This window comes from Solanum verrucosum, unplaced genomic scaffold (genome assembly GCF_900185275.1).
Source record: "Solanum verrucosum unplaced genomic scaffold, falcon-dt-bn FXZP01000086.1, whole genome shotgun sequence".
NCBI classification, from domain to species: Eukaryota; Viridiplantae; Streptophyta; class Magnoliopsida; order Solanales; family Solanaceae; genus Solanum; species Solanum verrucosum.
The window spans coordinates 1,481,900-1,501,970 of NW_026020100.1; the positions used below are offsets into that span (position 1 = coordinate 1,481,900).

The 20,071-nt window shown below is 35.4% G+C and overlaps 2 protein-coding genes, 1 long non-coding RNA gene and 1 pseudogene across 3 annotated transcripts in view; 1 reads left to right on the forward strand and 3 right to left on the reverse strand.

The window, feature by feature from the left end:
• Positions 1 to 13,128, forward strand: part of LOC125824925 (uncharacterized) — a 72,007-nt gene extending 58,879 nt beyond the window's left edge. Inside the window, exon 2 of the long non-coding RNA XR_007442821.1 lies at positions 12,807 to 13,128. This is a non-coding gene — a long non-coding RNA (uncharacterized LOC125824925). The remainder of the gene's footprint in view (positions 1 to 12,806) is intronic.
• Positions 1 to 20,071, reverse strand: part of LOC125824910 (disease resistance protein Roq1-like) — a 147,873-nt pseudogene that overhangs the window by 101,986 nt on the left and 25,816 nt on the right.
• LOC125824897 (disease resistance protein Roq1-like) overlaps positions 1 to 20,071 on the reverse strand; it is a 153,664-nt gene that overhangs the window by 99,236 nt on the left and 34,357 nt on the right. The gene's annotated exons all lie outside the window — the stretch shown is intronic.
• The window catches only part of LOC125824891 (TMV resistance protein N-like), an 86,403-nt gene that overhangs the window by 65,405 nt on the left and 927 nt on the right, over positions 1 to 20,071 (reverse strand). Inside the window, exons 2-5 of the mRNA XM_049504231.1 lie at positions 18,144 to 18,519; positions 17,673 to 17,904; positions 12,385 to 13,471; positions 10,852 to 11,145 (exon numbers count right to left, since the gene is read on the reverse strand). Coding sequence (XP_049360188.1) covers positions 10,852 to 11,145; positions 12,385 to 13,471; positions 17,673 to 17,904; positions 18,144 to 18,519 — 1,989 coding nt within the window. The remainder of the gene's footprint in view (positions 1 to 10,851; positions 11,146 to 12,384; positions 13,472 to 17,672; positions 17,905 to 18,143; positions 18,520 to 20,071) is intronic.

Genomic DNA, 20,071 nt, shown 5'->3' on the forward strand with positions numbered 1-20,071 from the left:
TTCTTTGTATACTTGAACTACGTTCAACTTGAATTCTCAAGAATGAGATACGTAGGCGGCCTATGTCGGCCTCAGTCGGTTTCTCTGCAATTTTCTTTATTTTTGTTAATCCTCAAGAGGGGGAACTATGTTTGACCTGATTCCTGCCTCAAAGAGATACGTAGGCGCCACAAGGGTTCGGTCATATCTCCTGTAAGGTTTTTATTTCTTTTTACAATAGAAACTGGGACATAATTTTTTGAGAGGGACTAAAAAATTCTCAAGAAGAAGATCTCTCCAACAAAGTTGAGACTGAAGTTACTTTGAGATTTTCAACTGGGACCGAATTTTTGAGCAGATCTCAAAAATTCCGTGATTTGCTCACCAACAGTTCGAGATAAGTCAAGACAGTTAACTGGGACAGACCTCAAAATTTTCAATAAGGTTCATCGGCAGTTTGGAACAACTTTGAATACTTCCCAGCAAGTAATCAGACAGATCTCAAAACACCAACTTCGAATGACGTTCATTAAACTTGACGTGACATGACACTTGGCAGTGACTTTTTCCAAACATTACTTTTGAAAATCAATTTTCCTTAAAAACTTTTCCTTCATGTTTCAATTATATTTGCATAAAAAAATGTTTTGTCTTATCTATCAAGAAGCGGAAGATCGGAGAAATCAATCGAAGATAGCAAGACAAAGAGCAGACAACCGAAGAGATCGACGCAGATCAGTTCATTTTTTTAAACTAATAATTTTTCTGTGGACGCAGGTCTATAAGTTTGCCTCAAGATCAACATATTCCACCATTCAATGAATATGGAGAAGTCAAAGGGGCAAAAAGCTCCCCAAAATAGATAATTTTTCTGTGGATGCAGGAAATATTTTATGCTGCTTATAACAAAGATTTGGGAATATGAATGACATTATTTCATTTAATTCCCAACAAGGCGAAGTCCATAATGAACGTGCAACTATGTTCAGAGATGGGACAAATGAAAACCACAAAGAGAGCAATATTATTATTTCCCAGCAACTGAGATACCTGGAAGACGCTTATCTGCGTTATATTATCAGATATGATAATATTTCTACCCTGAAGGTCATTTATATCGTATTGTCAAATGAGATGATACCACTACTCCGAGGGTCATTTTTATTTATATTGTCCAATGAGACGATACCACTACCCGGAGAGTCATTTATATCGTATTGTCAAATGAGATGATACCACTACTCTGAGGGTCATTTTTATTGTATTGTTGATTCAGACGATACCGCCACCCAAAGAACTACCCAGAAGATCACCTATGTTGCTGGGTGAAGCATCATCTTTGTTCGGTATCAGGGAGGCATCATCAAAATGAATCATGCATCGCGGGAAAAAGATTCATGCATAGCAAGAGAAAAAAGTCATGCATCGCGGAGAAGTCATGCATAGTAAGAGAAAAAAGTCATGCATCGCGAGAAAGAGATTCATGCATCGCGGGAAAAAGATTCATGCATAGCAAGAGAAAGAAGTCATGCATCGCGAGAAAGAGATTTATGCATCGCGGGAAAAAGGGTCATGCATCGCAAGAAAAGAGATTCATGCATTGCAAGAGAAGATTCATGCATCGCGAGAAAAGAGATTCATGCATTGCAAGAAAAGATTCATACATTGCAAGAGAAGATTCATGCATCGCGGGAAAAGATTCATGCATCACGAGAAAAAGATTCATGCATTGCGAGAAAAGATTCATACATTACAAGAGAAGATTCATGCATCATGCATCGCGAGAAAAAAATTCATGCATCGCGAGGAAAGAGATTTATGCATTGCAAGAGAAGATTCATACATTGTAAAAGAAGATCCATGCATCACGGGGAAAAGATTTATGCATCCCGGGAAAGGAGTTATGCATCACAAGAGAAAGAATTACCCATCACAAGAAAATCAACATCGACTATATCATTATTCTTTGCAAAAACGACATCAAGAGAAACATTGACAACGACATCAAGAGAACTGTCAACATATTACATCAGCCTATTTTTTTACTTTGACATCAAAGGAAAAGTGCATTGAAGATTATATTGTAAACATGAGCCACAAGCTTTATTTTCTTTATGTCAAACCTGATGGAGTTGACGTCAAACGTTCAAGGAGAGAACTTAAGTGTCAACACGGTAAAAGACACTGTCTCCCATTTGAATTGCATTTTTTATGCTAATGAGTTTTATCTTAGTATTTGTCAAGAGCATCCGAAAGGATACAGCACAACGTGAAATTTTTTCTTAGTAGCGAATTGGGGCATAGTCCAAAGAGGAGTGTCAAACTCTTAGGACGCGAGCAGAGGAGCGACTTCCACCACAATCAAACCACACCCCTATCAGAAGGCATGTGGGTTTATCTTTAGGTTTTTCGGTTTCAGTTTCGCATCTGAAAATTTTTTGTCTCTACCGGAAGCAGCTTTCCAATCCAAGTGACAATGGGGCAAGAACTTTGGAAATTATGTCCGTGTAAGTTCTTAATCATGAGTGTGAAGCGCGCCACACTTATGGCTAAGAGGTTGCAAGCCTCATTTTCATAATCGACTTATTTTGTCACTTTTCCAGAACCAAAGGTTATCTTGCATAATAGATTTCCTTTTCAACCGATAGAGTCGAACTACAAGCAGTCTGATTCCCTAGGTCGAGGGATATGTAGGTGGGATCAATGTTGAAAAATCGGCTGTATTCCAACATTCGCTCTTAAATCCTATTTTTGAGCATTCTGATTTCTTCATAATTTGATATCGGGTCGCTTTTGAATTTTTTCAAAATCGTGCGTTAGATCAAGCGTATCGAACTATAAGTGACCTGAATTCTCATATAACCTGAGATATGTAGGAAACCCATTTCCGGGGTTCGGCCATAATTCCTAAAGTCCGTACCAAATCCCTCTCCTAAAGGATGAAGACGTGGTCAGTCAAAATTGAATTTGTCAATTTCATTTTCCTCAAATTTCTTGCATCAATCCAAGTAAAATGAGGGACAGTTGTTGACACCCAATTCTGACCCTCCCCAATAATAATTGATTTTCGAGTTTCTTAATTTTAAACGAATCGAAATAATTAGTTTTTATAAAGTCCAAAATATTTTTCAAGTTACTTTCAATTAATATTATTATTTTTATAATTTTTGGAATATATATATATATATATATATATATATATATATATTTCATAATTATGTATATAATTAATACATTTTATGAATATTCGAAAATCACCTCAAAAAGATTTTAACTTTAATTAAATATTTGGTTAATTAGTTTAGTTATATAATAATTTACGTTCTTGAAATAATTAGTTTATAATTAAGTTAACTATTTTATTTCGTTAAGATTAAGAAGCTCGTTAACTAATCAATCTTAATTCATCGTACTTAGATTCTAGCCGGATTCACTAACTCAACTCAATTCGGTTATGCTTTAAGTTTTATATGGCCATAATTGTAATCTATTTAGCCATCTTGTTCTACCCAATTTCAAACCCAATTCCTCCAATCCAAATTATTCAATTTTAACAATAAACAACAACCCATTATCCATACTTGAACCCATTTCAATACCCATTAAAACCATAACAACAAATACCCATTCCCAGCCCATTCCATACGCCCCTACCCACCAATTTCCCATTCTAATCTCTAATTACAGCAGCCCCTTAATATGACAACAATAATACCCAGCCCATTAACAATACGTACAACAATTCCAATACAACAACCGACCCAAACCTCCTGCCCAATGCAAACATTATAATATTCTTTTTTTTTTCCTTCACTAACCCACCTCAATTATTTTCCCAATACAAACATCAATACCAAAAAGACCCCTAGGTGCTTCTTCTTCACGCAAAGTTACAGTGAAACCCAGAAAGGACAGCAGCTCCAACGTTCTCAAATAGCGATTCCTTGTCCTCTTCCTCACGTCCCTCTCAACTCGTACAGTTGTAGTAGGCACGCGTTTCTCCCCTTTCCTCTTTTGGAATGGGGAGAAAATTTCAGAAAAGCATGTCTAGCCCCAAATGGTGAAAGAAGTTTTTGAATTTTGAAATATCTGGATGGGCTTTGGACCCGAATTTTCGTTGGTTTTCCCTCTATTTCTGCCCTAATTTCCCTGCTATATATACACTATTATTACTCACCAAAAAAAAAGAGGGAAAAGGGAAAAAAAAAGGAATTTTGGATAGAGGTTTCAAGTGGGAAGAAAATTTCTAGGTGAAGAAAAAGAAATCATACAGTGAAAAACATAGTCTTTCTTGGAGGCAAAATAGGCCCTAAAATAAAAAAATATTACAAAGAGTATTTAGTTCCTAGCTCTTTCTTCTGAACCCGACGTTTCCATTGATTGTAGGAACTCTCGAATTTGTGTGTTGGAAGAGTTCTCCCCTGCCCGTTTTAGTCTCATTTCGCTGCCCGGAGAAAGGTAACACCTCCTCCTTCGTAATATTTTTTTTTTGTTGTTTTCTATATCTCGAAATGGTGTTTTTTCGGTATTCTGGAAGTTTGTGTTGCTGCTGGTGGTTATTAAGTTCTTTGACCTATTGATACGCCTTATTTATGATGCTTTAGTTATTTCATTGTCTACTAGTGAGTGTCGTTTTTTTTTATTATTTTGTTTATTCGTGCCTAGATTCGCCGCTTCTTTGTTGTTTATTTAAAGGGTATTTTTCTGTCTCTTCTTGAGTTTATTTGTGTGAATGTCCTTGAGCTTGTATGCCTTCATTTCCTTTGTTGGTTAATGTCGATATCTGTATTCGATTTTATTATTTTAAGGTCTGGCCTTCTTTCTAAATGAAAGCAAAATCTTAGAAAACTCACTGATATGAAGTAGTGTGTTGTTTTAGTTACTGTGTGTTGGATGCAACAATTAGCTGCTCTATTTTATTTAATCTCATGGTTGTCCTATGGTTCCGCATGCCTCCTTTGCATCGACTTTACATCTATATTTTGCCTAGATTCAAGTTAAAAAATGCTTGTCATTTGTAATCAATCTCCTAAACATGTGAAAAGCTTTCAAAATCATGATTATCTCCCTCTTCCGCTTGCCTTTACTTACTAGCCTGATCAACAAATGCATTCGGCCAGTTTAGTGATTAACTGGAAGTATTTAATATCTTTGTCGTTCTTTGGTTCGGGTCAATTAAGTAGTATCTGCTTGTTGTTCAATATTTTGAAGCTTAGAAATTTATTTTTTAGCATATTGTTATGCTAGTTAAAACTGTAGTAGCTTTCCTTTGCTTCACTTAATTTACAATGATTCTTTAATACAGAATACATGTTCCATGAGTTGCAGAATAGGTTACCTTCTAGCTTACATATTCTATCTCTTTTCTCTGAATTTTAATGCATGAAATATTGTTTGACAATGATTCAGGACTTAGTATGCTTTTAACCTTTTGTCGGTGACTGTTTAGTCTTACTTACTGCTGATATTCGTTGATATAACCCGAGGCCATCAATTTATACAAATACTAATTTTTATTCTCATTTTGATACATGTGAAATCCATCTGAGTCCTCTTGGACTCCCGTTTTCCTCTCATTTGCATTTTGAGAGAGCCGTAAAGGCTCAAATCTTCCTTTATCGAGTCAGCCGGTCATTAAATCGACGAACAGGTCCCGAAGCAGAAAGGATGTGCAAGAAGTCGAGAATCGAAAGATTGGGCCAAAAGCCCGCTTTTGATTTTTTATTTATATTTTTAGTTGTAGTTTGTTGTTTTGGGCCTAAGCTCTTATTATTTTATTTTTTTTATTATTCTGTTTGAATTTTAGGACAGGTGAAAAATTGGGCCTAAGGCCCAAAGAAAAATATTTCTTTAACGTTAGTATAGGACAGGTGCAGGTGACTCAAATGGGCCGAAAGCCCAATATGAAAATGGGCCCAAATACTGGCCCAGACGGATAGAAAAACCAGATTTTGGCCCAAATCTCTTTCCCTCTTTGCTTTATCATTGTTTGTGTGCTTGATAAAATATTTGCCACTAATCTCAAGGTGGAAAAATTCAAATCCCCGAAAGACGTCGATTTCGTTTTAAAAAAAAAATTAATTAAACTGGTCATCTCTTAACAAGACTTAAACAAATAATTTTGTAAGATAGTTCACTTAGATAATATTTAAATATTTCCCCTTTTTCCCCTTTAAAATAGTTCTAATTATAAAATAATTCAATTTTGCAAGTCAAGCCAAGTTAAAATTATTTTAGCCAAATAATTAATTGTCGGATAACCACATTAGTGGACATTTTAGGTGCTTTTAAAACCTTCCTACAATGTTAATAGGAAACCTCGAACCCTTTTCAAGTTTTCACTAGATTCCAGTTTTAGTCTTGTGAAAATGAATAGTTTTCTTAATTTCCCTTAAAAAATTAAGTGGCAACTCTTAAAACTAGTCAAATTATATTTCCCAAATAAAACAAAGACACTAAAAATTCTAAAATATAGTCTGGAGGAGATGAATAAAGAACACTTTAATATTTTGATAGAAAGTGAAGCAAATAAGACGGAGAAAGAGCAGGCGAAAGTGATGGTGGTGACGATGGAGGAGGAGGAGATGACGATTGTGGCAGAGGAGGAGAGTTCATCATCTTTAAAACCTCCTCATTAATATGGTAGCGCTTTCCTGATATCTTGGGTTGGAGACTTGTGAATGCAAGAGAACCTTTTGGAGAAAGCGCTTTACTCCTTTAGTAACTCTATCCAGCACGAATCCAGATTAGCCAGACCAATGACTAACAGAGAAGTGCTTCCCCTGCTCTCAAATCTGTCTAGATACAACACTACTTGTGCACTCATCAACTTTTGCTCCGACCATCCTACAAATCACAGATTAAGAATAAGATATAAAGTACACTCTTGATCAGACAAACAAATTGAATTATCCTAAATATTTATAATTGTAATTAAATATGGCATAATTAAATAGGGTCAACTTTACCGTAGGATAAGTGTAGTAGCAGCTTAAAACTCCCAAAATATTAAGGCCTCAAAAATTGCCCATATTGTGTATAATTTATTTTTAAAAAATCATGGGTTATGGACTGTCAAATGTGTGGACACTTATAAACTATTGATGGTTGAATCAAATACCTTATTATGCATATGTCTTTCACTAGGGAATTATAGTGATCACTGCTCCATCTAAATTAAAAAATTGAGCACTTAAGAGACTTTTTCAAGTATTGCAATGTCTGGTCTTGCCATTCTGCATTTTGGATAGAGTTAAGACAATATAAGAAAATCCATATATGATGCTACAAGCAATAAAGACACTAAAATTTCTAAAATATAGTCTGGAGGAGATGAATAAAGAACACTTTAATATTTTGATAGAAAGTGAAGCAAATAAGACGGAGAAAGAGCCGGCGAAAGTGATGGTGGTGACGATGGAGGAGAAGGAGATGACGATTGTGGCAGAGGAGGAGAGTTCATCATCTTTTAAACCTCCTCATTAATATGGTAGCGCTTTCCTGATATCTTGGGTTGGAGACTTGTGAATGCAAGAGAACCTTTTGGAGAAAACGCTTTACCCCTTTAGTAACTCTATCCAGCACGAATCCAAATTAGCCAGACCAATGACTAACAGAGAAGTGCTTCCCCTGCTCTCAAATCTGTCTAGATACAACACTACTTGTGCACTCATCAACTTTTGCTCCGACCATCCTACAAATCACAGATTAAGAATAAGATATAAAGTACACTCTTGATCAGACAAACAAATTGAAATAGATGTACTTTTTTTTTCCTTGGACATTTTAAATTGCAAAAACCCCGGAGAGCTTGATTGAGCAATCAAAACCCAATATAAAGGATCGGAAAGAACATAGAACTAATATTTACAAGGAGAAACATTAAGAATAATGAAAAAGAAAAAGGATGCACCTGATACATACAGAATATATAGGACGGGTTGCTAAATGTTCGTCTCCTCTTTGAGCTCAAACAAATGACACTGCCTCTGGGCCTGACTAATATGAATTTGTGCAGGTAAATCCTATTTTGAGGGGTAAAGTGCCTCCAATCAAATCCCAGGGCTCAAATCCAAGAGCTGTGATTTAGGATACAAGGGTACTTACCACCCTATCACAACCTTTGGTGGTGCCTAATACAGGCTTTAGTTTTCTAAAACTCCTACTGCTACATTCATATTAATTTAATTCTTAATTGTAATATTATACAGTAAATTTAACAAGGAAGAGGTACTATTACACTTTAGATTTTGAAGATTTGTTCTACAACCATCCCTAATATTAGGTTCCCGCTTGAAGGTCAGTATATCAACTAGTTTATTTCGAATTGGTTGCTACAAAAATGATCGAGGATATACAACATCAAGAATAATGTGATTTAAAATGTAACTATTTTTTTTTTATAAGATAAGTGGTATTAATAACAACATCAAGAAGATGCAAAATTTACAAGATATGGCATTTGAGCTTACAAAAAAAATCTCTGGCTAACTATACAAACTATCTAAGCCAGAGCTAATGAGTTAGTAAAACATCTCTTGTTCCTCTCTAACCAAATACACCAAAAAATACAAGCAGGTATCATAATCCAGATCTTCTTGATGGCTTTGTCAACTTTCCATAGACTCCAACTCTCATATGCATCCTTAACAGTGAGGGGTGTGGTCCAATTGATGCTAGAGAGACAAAAAAACATGCTCCATAATTCTGAGGCCACCTCACAATGAAGAAGAAGGTGTCTGGGGGTTTCAGCCTCTTTTTTGCACATATAGCATCTGTTTGGGAACTATATTTTTCTTTTCTTTATGTTGTCTTGGGTGAGACATGCCTCATATAGAGCTATCTAGGTAAAAAAAAAAAATGTAACTATTATATTGGTATAACTATTAAGCTATCAGATTGACTCTTATATATTTTTCAAACCTGTTAACTGCCATTTGCTAATAATTTTAATGTAATTATTGACTTGCCTTATTAATTCATTAATGCTAAGTAAATCATTAGTTTTGCCTAATCTTTACCAACATTATTAACCTAATACTTAACCACATTGAAATGAAATTGTTAATCTAACTGTATTCAAAATTCAAATTATTAAACTTCAATAATAATAGGCATTGAGTTACCTTAAATTCGGTTTCTTGGTAATTCCCTCAATATCCCAGCATATAGAGCTAATTTAGCCTCTCTTCAGCTTAAGTGGTGTGAAACCAACACTTCCATATTTTTCTGCAAAGAATGTACTTTCATCCTCATAGATCATATGAACTCCCCACTGTCTCACAATGCGCCAATGGATAGATGCCTCAAATAGGCTATACTGGTTAATATTTCCAACATCTGTGCCGGACACCTGCAGTGAAGCATACAATGGTATGTAGACAAAGCAAACACACAAGCCATACGTTCTAGATGCTGTTCCCACTTTACATTCTTTCTCTAGCACTTTAAGGTCTTCTAAATCATCTTTGCATATCAATTTAGCTTTGACGAAAGCATAATCATACTTCTTGGATAGCCCTGAATCAGGATTCAACACACCTGCTCCCATGAGAGTGGCACAGCATATAGCAAAGCCCTTGAACTTATCATTATACCAATTAATAGGAAGTTCAAGCAACATCTTTTCCTTAACACTCTGGTGCCTAAACCACGTGGGAATTGCACATTCAGGAAAGACGATGGAACAAGTCACCCTGTAATTGGAGTTGAGAGAGGACTGGACCACATTATCCATGTTGAGTGAAAGAAACGAACCGAGAATCTCATCCAAAACTGAGCTACCATTGCTCTCCTTTGTATAAGGTTGTTGATCAAAACTGTAATTGGTGAATGACACCAAATTCAACCTCGGGTACATTTGTAGCTTTGCGATACTTTGCTTGGCCAAAAAATCTTCTGCATATAATTCCTCTATACTCTGAGGTAGTTTGGGAAGTTCCTTAAGTTCCTGACACTGTGTTATGTTGAGATATCGAAGCTGAGAAAGTCGACTGATGATATCAGGTAATGAAATAAACTTGTTTCTGCTCAGATTCAGTTCTAGTAAAGAAGGCAAGTTCATAAGAGCAGCAGTTTGGTTATCAGATAAATTGCATCCACTGAGATCTAAGCTTTTCAATTCCCTCAAACCATGAAACTCCAAGAATGGGGGTAGCATTAAACTGCCACCAGCTTGATACTTTACCTTCCGGCCTCTTCTTAACGATAGGACTTTAAGTTTGCTTAAGTTTCCAAGAGAATCTGGTAGTTGCCAAATGGCAGTGTTACCAGCATAGAGCTCCTCCAACTGGTTTAGATCACCTAGATTTTCAGGGAAGTGTGCAAGTCTTGAGCAGCCTTTCACAGTCAAAATTTTCAGTTTTCTCATCTCAGAGACACTGGCTGGGAGTCTTACAAGGTATTTACATGAATGCAAATCCACTGAGCAGTCCAACTGATGATGGAAGTTCCCATATTGCAGTATGTGCCAAAAGGAGCTCTGACAGTAATTCCATATTTCCCTGAATTTCTGGAAATTTCTCCAACTTTTCACAACCTGAGAGATTGAAGCTTTTAAGAGATTCCATTTGAATACTGCTTGGTAAAGATTTGAGACTTTCGCAGTATTCCATATTCAAAAAGACAACCTTTCTGAGATGGCCAATGGATGGATGAACTTCTACCAAGCTTACACAGCTTTTCAGTATAATCCTCTGCAGGTTTGGAATATCCGAAAAATTGGGCGTTCGGATTAAATTTTTAGAAAAACTTAAATTGAGAACTGTCAACTTATCAAATGCCTGTTCATAAAGAGAGAATGAATAGAAACTTCAGCTTTAGCAATGATTCTTTTTTTCACATATGATTTGTTTCTAAAGGAGTAAATAATACCTTTGGCTCCTTGAAAACTTCAACAAGAGAACTAAAAGTCATGTGGAGCCCAACAAGGTTTCCTGGTTCATAATATGCTGGTAAAGATTCAAAACTGTAGTATGACCAATCAAGCCATTTCAAGTTACTAGGGAGACACTCAATAGGGTCACAAATAAGGTCATGATGCCAGACCTCCTCCCCTTTGACAATGAGTAACCTAAGACAAGGCATGTTTCTGAAAGCTTTGCTCCACTTGCATATATGTTGGTCTGAGCCAATTGGTACCATTATGCCTTTAATAGATTCTGTCCTCTGGAAAAAAAAAAAAACTCTATTAAACAGAAATTCATTCTCCAGTCAATTTAAGGTTCTGAGACATGTGTTTACATTAGAAGTTCTTTTCCTTGAGACACTAAATTCAACTATCTTGAAAAACTGATAAATTGATACCTGGAAGTTTCGAAAGAGTAATAATATAATTTCTTAAAAATAGTGTATCATCTAAGAGGTTTTCCTATGTTTTCTTAAATTAAACCAAAAGAAATTAAAAAAAATTCCAAACTTGTCAAACAATAATTATCCGTTACTTTCCAAAAGAAAGTTCATAATTCTAGAAATTCATATATATCATGTTTCACGTTATAATTTGCCATGAAATTCTTCTGTAAGAGAAAGAAAGCTTCCATCAAGATCAAAGAGATCGACAACCCTGGAACTTGGCACAAACTATCATTTGGCACCCCATTGTTGTGTGGTACGTATGACATCTTATGTTGTATAAATTGTGTCTATTGAATACATATTTAATAGGTATAAGGTATAAATAGGAGTGCATACTTTGATAAATACAGAATAATTGTACCTACACCAAAAAATTTGGTAAGCATTTTAAAAACTTTTGGTAACACACCAAAATACTTAATTACATATATAACATATCTATATATATTGATACTAATAATTTAAGTAACTATTATTACTATTATTATTTTGATAACTGTGAATTGATTAACACCCCTAAATGCTAGAGAGCATTTCACATGACAATTTGCATCCTACGTGATGTCCTACATGTATTATGCCACATAGGACTCATGTTTCTACTTTTTCAACTTTATACAAGTGTAAGTGTTTACTTGTGCACACTCAAAGTTGGAGGACATAAATGTGAAATGAGGCCAAGTTAAATGGTACATTTATGTATTATGCCTAACTAAAACTAAAATTCCAGTAAATGGATATTGGATAAGCTACTCTAGTTAAAATCTTCAGAAGGCACATACAGCAATTTAAGAAACATAATATGCAACTAACCTTTCCCAAATGTAAGCTACATGAGACATCCTTGTGTGCAAAGAAATATGGAAGTGAACATTCAAAGCCACAAGAATATACTTGCTGAGATATTGCAACTAATTAATTAAGAAACTATCCCATGACTTGCAGTTTAGATTGAGAAAAATTGTACCAGTGCTAAAGTTTGTCCAAAAAAAAAAGAAAGATATATAATCCCAGTAAAGGCCACATAATCCAGCATAGAGGAATTCTTACTTGATCTGCAGAGAAAACAGTTTTTATATCTTGTTCATGCCATATTCTACTGTGCTTCCATGGCTTGTCCTGGTCCACATTACGTGCCACTTGCCGACCCATTTGTTCTATCAAATCATGCATCTCAACCATTCCTTCTGAAATATATAAAAGTGATTTTTGGATGAGGACATCAATTCCAATCTCTGATCGGAAGCCAAAACTGTTCAGTAATGTTATCACATCATCTTTCTTTCTTCCTCTAAAGAAGCATGCAATATCAAGAAATGCATTCTTCTCTTCATGGTTCAATCCATCTAGACTTAAACTGAGCTGCTTAACAATTTTTTCATGCCCAGTATCTTTCAGTTTATCTATTGCACTTCTCCACTCAGTTACGCCTCGTTTGTAGAGAAAAGAACCCAAGACCTTAAGAGCTAAAGGTAAGCCTTTAGCATAATCTACTACAGATTTGGAGAGTTCCAAAAACTCTTTATCAGGAGTTTGTTTCTGAAAAGCGTGCCAACTAAAAACTTCAATAGCCTCGTCTTTAGCCAATTCAGGAACAGAATATAACTGGTCATGACTACGTAGTAAATCTTGGTTTCTAGTTGTTGTAATGATTATACTTCCTTCACCAAACCAGTCATGATTTCCAACTAAATATTCCAATTGGTGTTCATCATCGACATCATCAAAAACAATTAAAACTTTCCAGTGGCAAAGCCTTCTTTTTATCATGTCAGCTCCTTCATAAAAACTTGCTATATTCATTCTTTTTTCATTTAAGATTCTTGAAAGAAGTGTATCTTGCAAGTATGTCAGCCCATGCTTCTTTGATTCTTCTCTGACATTTGCAAGAAAACAAGACCCTTGAAATTGATACGAAATCTTGTCAAAAAAAGCTCTTGCAACAGTTGTCTTGCCAATGCCACCGATCCCCCAAATTCCAACAAAACAGACATCACCTGATCTAACCTTAAATAACGATTCTACTTCACCCATACGAGATTCGATTCCCACTAAATATTTTTCAGTAGCTGAAACGCTATGGTGCATAATTTGGAAGTTATCATTTATAATCTTCTCTATAGATTCTGCTTCATTCCTACAATAAGTAAAACTATAATAATAAGAATGGAAAGTTTTGAAAGAAAAAAAAAACAAACTGAAGAAGCCAAAAACAGCCCATATTCCATCTAGAGCTTCTCTAGAACTAGTCCAATATGAGCAAGGAAATAGGATCTTTTAATCCACAAAATATCTTGTTAAACAGTTCTCTTGCAACAGTTGTCTTCTCTACGCAATCCATTTCATTATCACTCAAAATGCACACTTCCATTCCCTTTTTCAGCAAAGAGCACTTTTCACCCTAACAAGATTCAATTCCAACTAGATTTTCATCAATGACAGATCTTATCATACCCAGACATTATAATATGTACTCCTTTTTTATGAATGTAAAGAATTGAATTCAGATAGATGCTCATGAACTGAAAAGAAATCATTTTATTATGAAAATCAAGATGTTTTGTGGCGTGCTTTAAATCTTCAAAAGAAAAGAAAAATGCACACAACGAGATAATTCCAAAATATAAGTAATTTGTGTCTGTTACATAACCAGTGAGAAAGAATGGGATGATTTATAATTGGGCATATATCATTTGATGCAGACAGTTTTTTTTCCTTCTTAACTTTGACAAAGAAGCTTGAGGTGAAGTTTAATAAACCTTACCTTACTAATAGTTTATGTTTTAACTTATTTCAGATTGAATGATTATTAACCATAGGGGTTCAAATGAGTTGAATCAAGCAAAGTTCTGGGCACTTAAGCGCGGCTAATACAATATCTGAATGAAGCCTGTACGACCTCTAGGTGCACCCAGAGCTTGAAACGGGGAATTTTTCAAGGCTCTAGCTAAAGCTCGAGTATCAATTCGTTCATGGATGGACTGTTTTGTTTTCTGTTTTACAGTTCTCCACCACTTTCTATATATGAATAAACTCCACAATCCTAAACAACTATGAGAGTAAAACAATGGTTTGGTACGGCTAGAGGCAAGTTCAACAATTTGACTTATCCGAGGAAGACAAACACAATCTCAAGGTATTTAGATGTGGAATCATGACAATTTGGGATAATATAATTCTTTTAGGTCATAATTATAGTTTCCTATGCTTAAGTTCATGGTCTTGAGGAATGTCATTGTGCCAATATTTACTTATTACGAATGTGAGGTTCAAGGAAGGAAAGGAGCTTAGAAAGAAAGATTACCCACAAAGAGAAGACCAGTTTAGTGGCCCATGTGAAATCAAAGAGCGGCAGACATTCCAGAGCATTTGATATGGCGTAGTGGAAATTAGTAAAAGTAGTCAGAACTGTACAAAGTACGCAGTATCCGTGAAGCAACGGATTAGAGGAATGATGAGGCGCTATGTGAAATGAAGACACAGAAACTTTAATCACTTCCATATGAGGTGTGGCAACAAATTATGTTGAGCTGCCATGTCAGAACATAAGAAGATCAGAAATGAGTCTGGATACATATGATTGTGTTGTGGCGCATAAGGAGCCAGAACAATTGAAGATGAGTCTGGATATATCTGATGATACACCAGAAAAGAAATTGATACATTGCATGAAGACTGAGGAGAAAAAATGTCCCATTTAGCAAAGGAAGCGACGTGATCACGTGCAAAATAATGCTTACTATAAATAAAAAGTGGTAACTTGAACGAGGGTATCATATTTCAGAAGGTAATTGTACTTGAGAGCTGAGAGTGAACATTGAAGAAGTTTCAAAGCTTGGGACATTTAATTTGCAATTTCTTCTCTCTTAATTCATTGTTATCTATGGAATTTGTCTTTTTAATGGTGTATTTGTTAATTCCTTAGTATCTAAGTTACTACACTGATTCTTATTAGGTATTTAATTACTTGTCCTGTTTTACATTAGTGTTTGTCAGTTTCGTAAGGGCTCTAGCCTTTACTCAGATGGAGTTTTTACTTTTTAGACCCTAATTTGATTATGGAAACTGGAGTTGGAAATGGGATATGACAACCTAGAGCCCAATTCATTATGAAACTAATAAGGGACTCGGTGAATTTAGTGGACATAGTACACAACACTCTAGCTAATCAAAGTTGGGTAGGTCCTAATGACTTTAATTTGACGAACCCATATAGACAATGGTTAGGATCGTGTAATGATGGTAGGCCTGTATATAATCAAGAGATTGGATCAGGCAGTGTTATCTCAAGATCAGATATCACCTAATGAGATTCTAATTGTGTTAATACATTTAGTTGTAGTAAACCCAAGGAATTCATAGTCTGAAGGAATTTCATTTTTACTGTTTTAAATAATAATAGGTCTCCCAACAATTCAAACCAATTTATAAAAGTTGAATTTACAAATTCAAAGTAGATTTAACCACCACGATCTCTTGAAGATATCCAGAGTCTCTTCTCCTTTTACTCTGAGTTGCATTACTTGCTCTAGATTTAACCACCAAACAAATCGATCTCATTGTTGCGGGAAATACCAGTAAAGTCACTCCACTACAATCTACTTCAACCACAAAGAATGAACAACCTATGTCACACGAAATTCATCCAGATAACATACAAGATCACTATTGAGTAGTTAACTCAAAAGAGGAGAAGGGAAAAAGAGATGGCGATGGAAATGTTCAGTGGGACAAAAAGAGGGGCAGGGATGAAGATATCAACTTTCTAAGGTTGTCAAATAGGAGGAGAAGAAGAGTCCAGAGAGAAAGAGGGGCGGATGCAAAAGAGGGAGGTCAAGTTTTTAGGAGTTCAGCTCTTTCAATATTTTGTTAGAATCAACTTGTCTAGTAAATTATATGGATCTCAATACCGTAGTTTACACTTTAGTAATGACTTGATCCTTATCACAGGTTTTGTATGTTAAATCCGGTCAAATTTCTTACTACTCAAAAAAGTATGTCTTTAATGCTAACTACTACCCTGTTAAAATGGAACCACATTCCCTTTGTTGCTTTTTTATTTTTACAAATGTGCAATCAAGCATAATGAAAGGACAAGCATAATGTAAAGTCTATTATTCATACTACTGCGGCAGCCACTCTTCTTCCTATTAAGCACAGGTCAAACAAAGTCATTTACACCACCCTTCCACTGAAACTTAAAGACCTCTTAGCATATCAACCTATTTACAAGAAATTAAACTGATTTCTGCTCTAGACTGACAAAATATATAAAATTCATTATATTTAATTTAATGAAAGAGTATACATTATTGACCATGCTATATTAATTACTCCTGTTAACGAGTCTCAGCATTACAATCTTAGTAAAATTATTCTGTTAGCACCTTAGCAATTATGGAACCCAAAGAAGAGAGCATTTAAGTATTTTACTTTAATTACTCTCACAGTCATGTGTATGGCCAGCTGTTGCTTGAATTTAAACAGAATGTAGACACATTTCATGAGCCTGACTGACATGCAAATCCGACATATAAATCTTGACATTCAGAACTAAAAGAAGCATACTTGTAACCTGAATCATATTACCTTCACATGACTCTGCTTCTCTCCCCTGAGATCCCCTCCACCCCAAACCCCTCATTGGGCAAAAAATCTGTTAGCCAGTTCATCTAAGGTGTATTGTAGCCAAAAAAGATTTAATTGTGTATCCAGCTGAACGGTATTCTCATAAACTAATTGTTAGAACGTCCCACATTGTTTCAATGAATGTGTTGTTGTCTTCTTTTATGGTCGTGGATGATCCTCGGTTTATGAGCTAATTTTCGGGATTGGGTCATGCCTAAGTTCCATTTGTTTTAACATGGTATAAGAGATAAGCTCATCTTTGTTCCATATTTATCCAGTGATAGCTCCCATGATATGTTGTTCATGCTCTAGATGTCAAGTCTTGAGTGTGCTAGGGATGTTAGCTGAGGGAATTGGTTGATGTCTCCTTATATGATCTTGGACAATCTCAATCGCATGAACTAGCTTTGAAGTACTTGGGTACATTGCCATTTTCTTAAACAGTAATTTGACCTTTTAAAGTAGGAAAGGGATCTACTTTCTTTAAGTGAAAAGCTCTTAAAACTCAATTAGAGTTGAAGTTTTGGAATTTGTCCTTTTTGTTTTCACTTATCAGAAATTATATAAAAAATGACCCTTTATATTTTCATGATATTCTAGGAAGCATCGCTTCATATTGAAACTTCACATAACATTTCACAAAACATGATGAAAAGGTGACCCAATAAATAAGTGAAAACTCAAGGGTTTTTTTGCTACTCAGTACTCACCCACTGGCAGTTTGACGAACATCCAGTCCTGCTATACCGGCAGCTTTATGTAGAGCATGCTTCCACCTCTGTACTTTCTCCAAATTATCCTTGAGAACTGTCTCGTCTATGGCTAACACCTTCTGCAAACTATACTGGAGATCTTCTTCATGTTCGGTTACCAACTTTTCAAAATTAGACTTAAAATATTCCACGTGTTTGTCCAATGCTCTAGCAAAGCTGCTGTTCTTACCTTCACACCAGAACTTAAAATGTTCAATACAGTTGTGGTAGAAGAGAGACTATTACAATAATAATTTAAAAGTTAGTTTGATGGAAAGAACACAATAATGATTGAAAAGTTGGTTTGATGAAAGAATATAAATTTGATTTGTTAAATAAGTTTTTTTTCTTCAGAAAATCAGGAAAAACACTATATAAATTATATTATAACTGGAGTGTTAGTTTCAACAAATATTTCTGATGACTTACCTTTCATGCGTAAATCTGATGGCTCGATGTTATAGAAGACAGGATATGCTTTCTGTTCCTTCTTGTCAACACACTCCATGATCATTGTGAGTTCCTCCAAGCACCAGGTGGATGAAGCATAATCCTCGGAGAAGATAATAATGGCAGTTCTTGATTCCTCAATGGCTTTCAATAGTTCTGTGGAAATAAACTTTCCTCTTTTAAGTTTCACGTCATCTTTGAAAACATTGATTCCTATGTCTTCCAAGCGTTTATAAAGATGGGCAACAAAGTTATTACAGGTATCATCTCCTCTAAAACTCAGAAAGGCATCGTATTTCCATTTCTGAATCGATTCATTTTCAGGGGCCACAGGAAATGTAAGAGTTCTGGTAATCTGCAAATATAACGGGCCAAGACGAGGTAAGCACTTGGGACACAGAAGTGAAAAGAATTAATAAGTAAAGAAGAGAAGGATATCTCCATGAAGGTTAACAACCATGATTCATACATTAATACAATCACAGAAGAGGCTTGCATGTCAACTTTGTCCTCTTTGCAAAAGAAAGTAGACGATAGCATCTTTAGGTACGTCTCAAACACAAACTAGTTGGAGTCGGCTATATGAATCCTCAAATCTATTATGTTCAATTTGAATTATTTTTATATCAAAACTCAAATCATTTGTTTTCTTAAGACAAATAAGGGAGTTCTCTAATACTTGAGAATAAACAACAACAACAACATACCCAGTGTAATCACACAAATGGGGTCTAGAGAGGGTGGGGTGTACGTAGACCAGACCCCTACCATTGTGGGGTAGAGAGTTTGTTTCCAATAGACTTTACCCCTACCAAAGAGTCTTTACATTTTTCTAGTGATATACAAATCCCAACCAATGTTATTCAAAGCGATCGCCTTGTCACTTAACATGACGAAGTGATTCAATGCAAGGGGTTATTGCAGGGGCATAATTATGGTGCATGTGAACCCATGGTTCCTCCATCAAACTAGGTATTTTATGTAAATATTTCCTTGAATTGATCTAATATTATTTGTTGGCCCCTATGCTCCAAGAAGGTTGAATAGTGCACTTGGTTGAATGCTGAGTTATTTACCTAGAAGAACAAGAATCCATTCTCACTTGATGCTTCCCATTTCTCTTTTAATTAGTGATGCATCCATGTTCTAGAAATCCTAGATTCACCTATTGATTCATGGTTGAGACAATGTGCTTCAAACAAGTGTGTGCCTCAAATAATGAAGTGCAAAATTATCCAAAAGAAAATCAGCAGTTCTTTGAAGCTCAATTACAAGGGGTGGGATACTCGGATTAATATTGACATTATTATTATTTTGATCTAGTAAATATGTTTTTATTCATAAATATGGGTAAAAAACAGGTCGTATACAAAAGGTATACCAAAAGGTACAGAATCTTCAAAGAGATGATTCTCTGTGAGTTCCACCCAATCCTATATACAACAAAAAACTTTATGGATGCACCAAAAAAAATAGGGAGCAGAGACTACTCAAAAATACTTAACTCTACCCCTTCAAAAACTCTCCTATTTCCCTCTGTCCAAACAACCCACATTAACGCGAGCAGAGCCATGTCTTCTCCTCCTTCTCCCAGCTAAACATCACTATCTTTCACAATGTTTGGCATTACCCATGAAGTGCCAAACCACCTAAACATATCCCATGATACCTTTTTTCATGGTTAGCCCACAATGTAGAAGAAGATGATTCACATCCTCGCCCGCCTCCTTACACAAGTAACACCAATTGATACAGGCAACCTTTCCGCCTTCTAAGATTTTCCATTATCAAGATCACCCCTCTAGTTGCTAGCCAAGTGAAAAAATACACCTTGGGTATCCATATTGCATTGCATGGAAAAACATTTTTTTCCTTGACCAGAAATTTCTCATAAAAGAACTTAACAG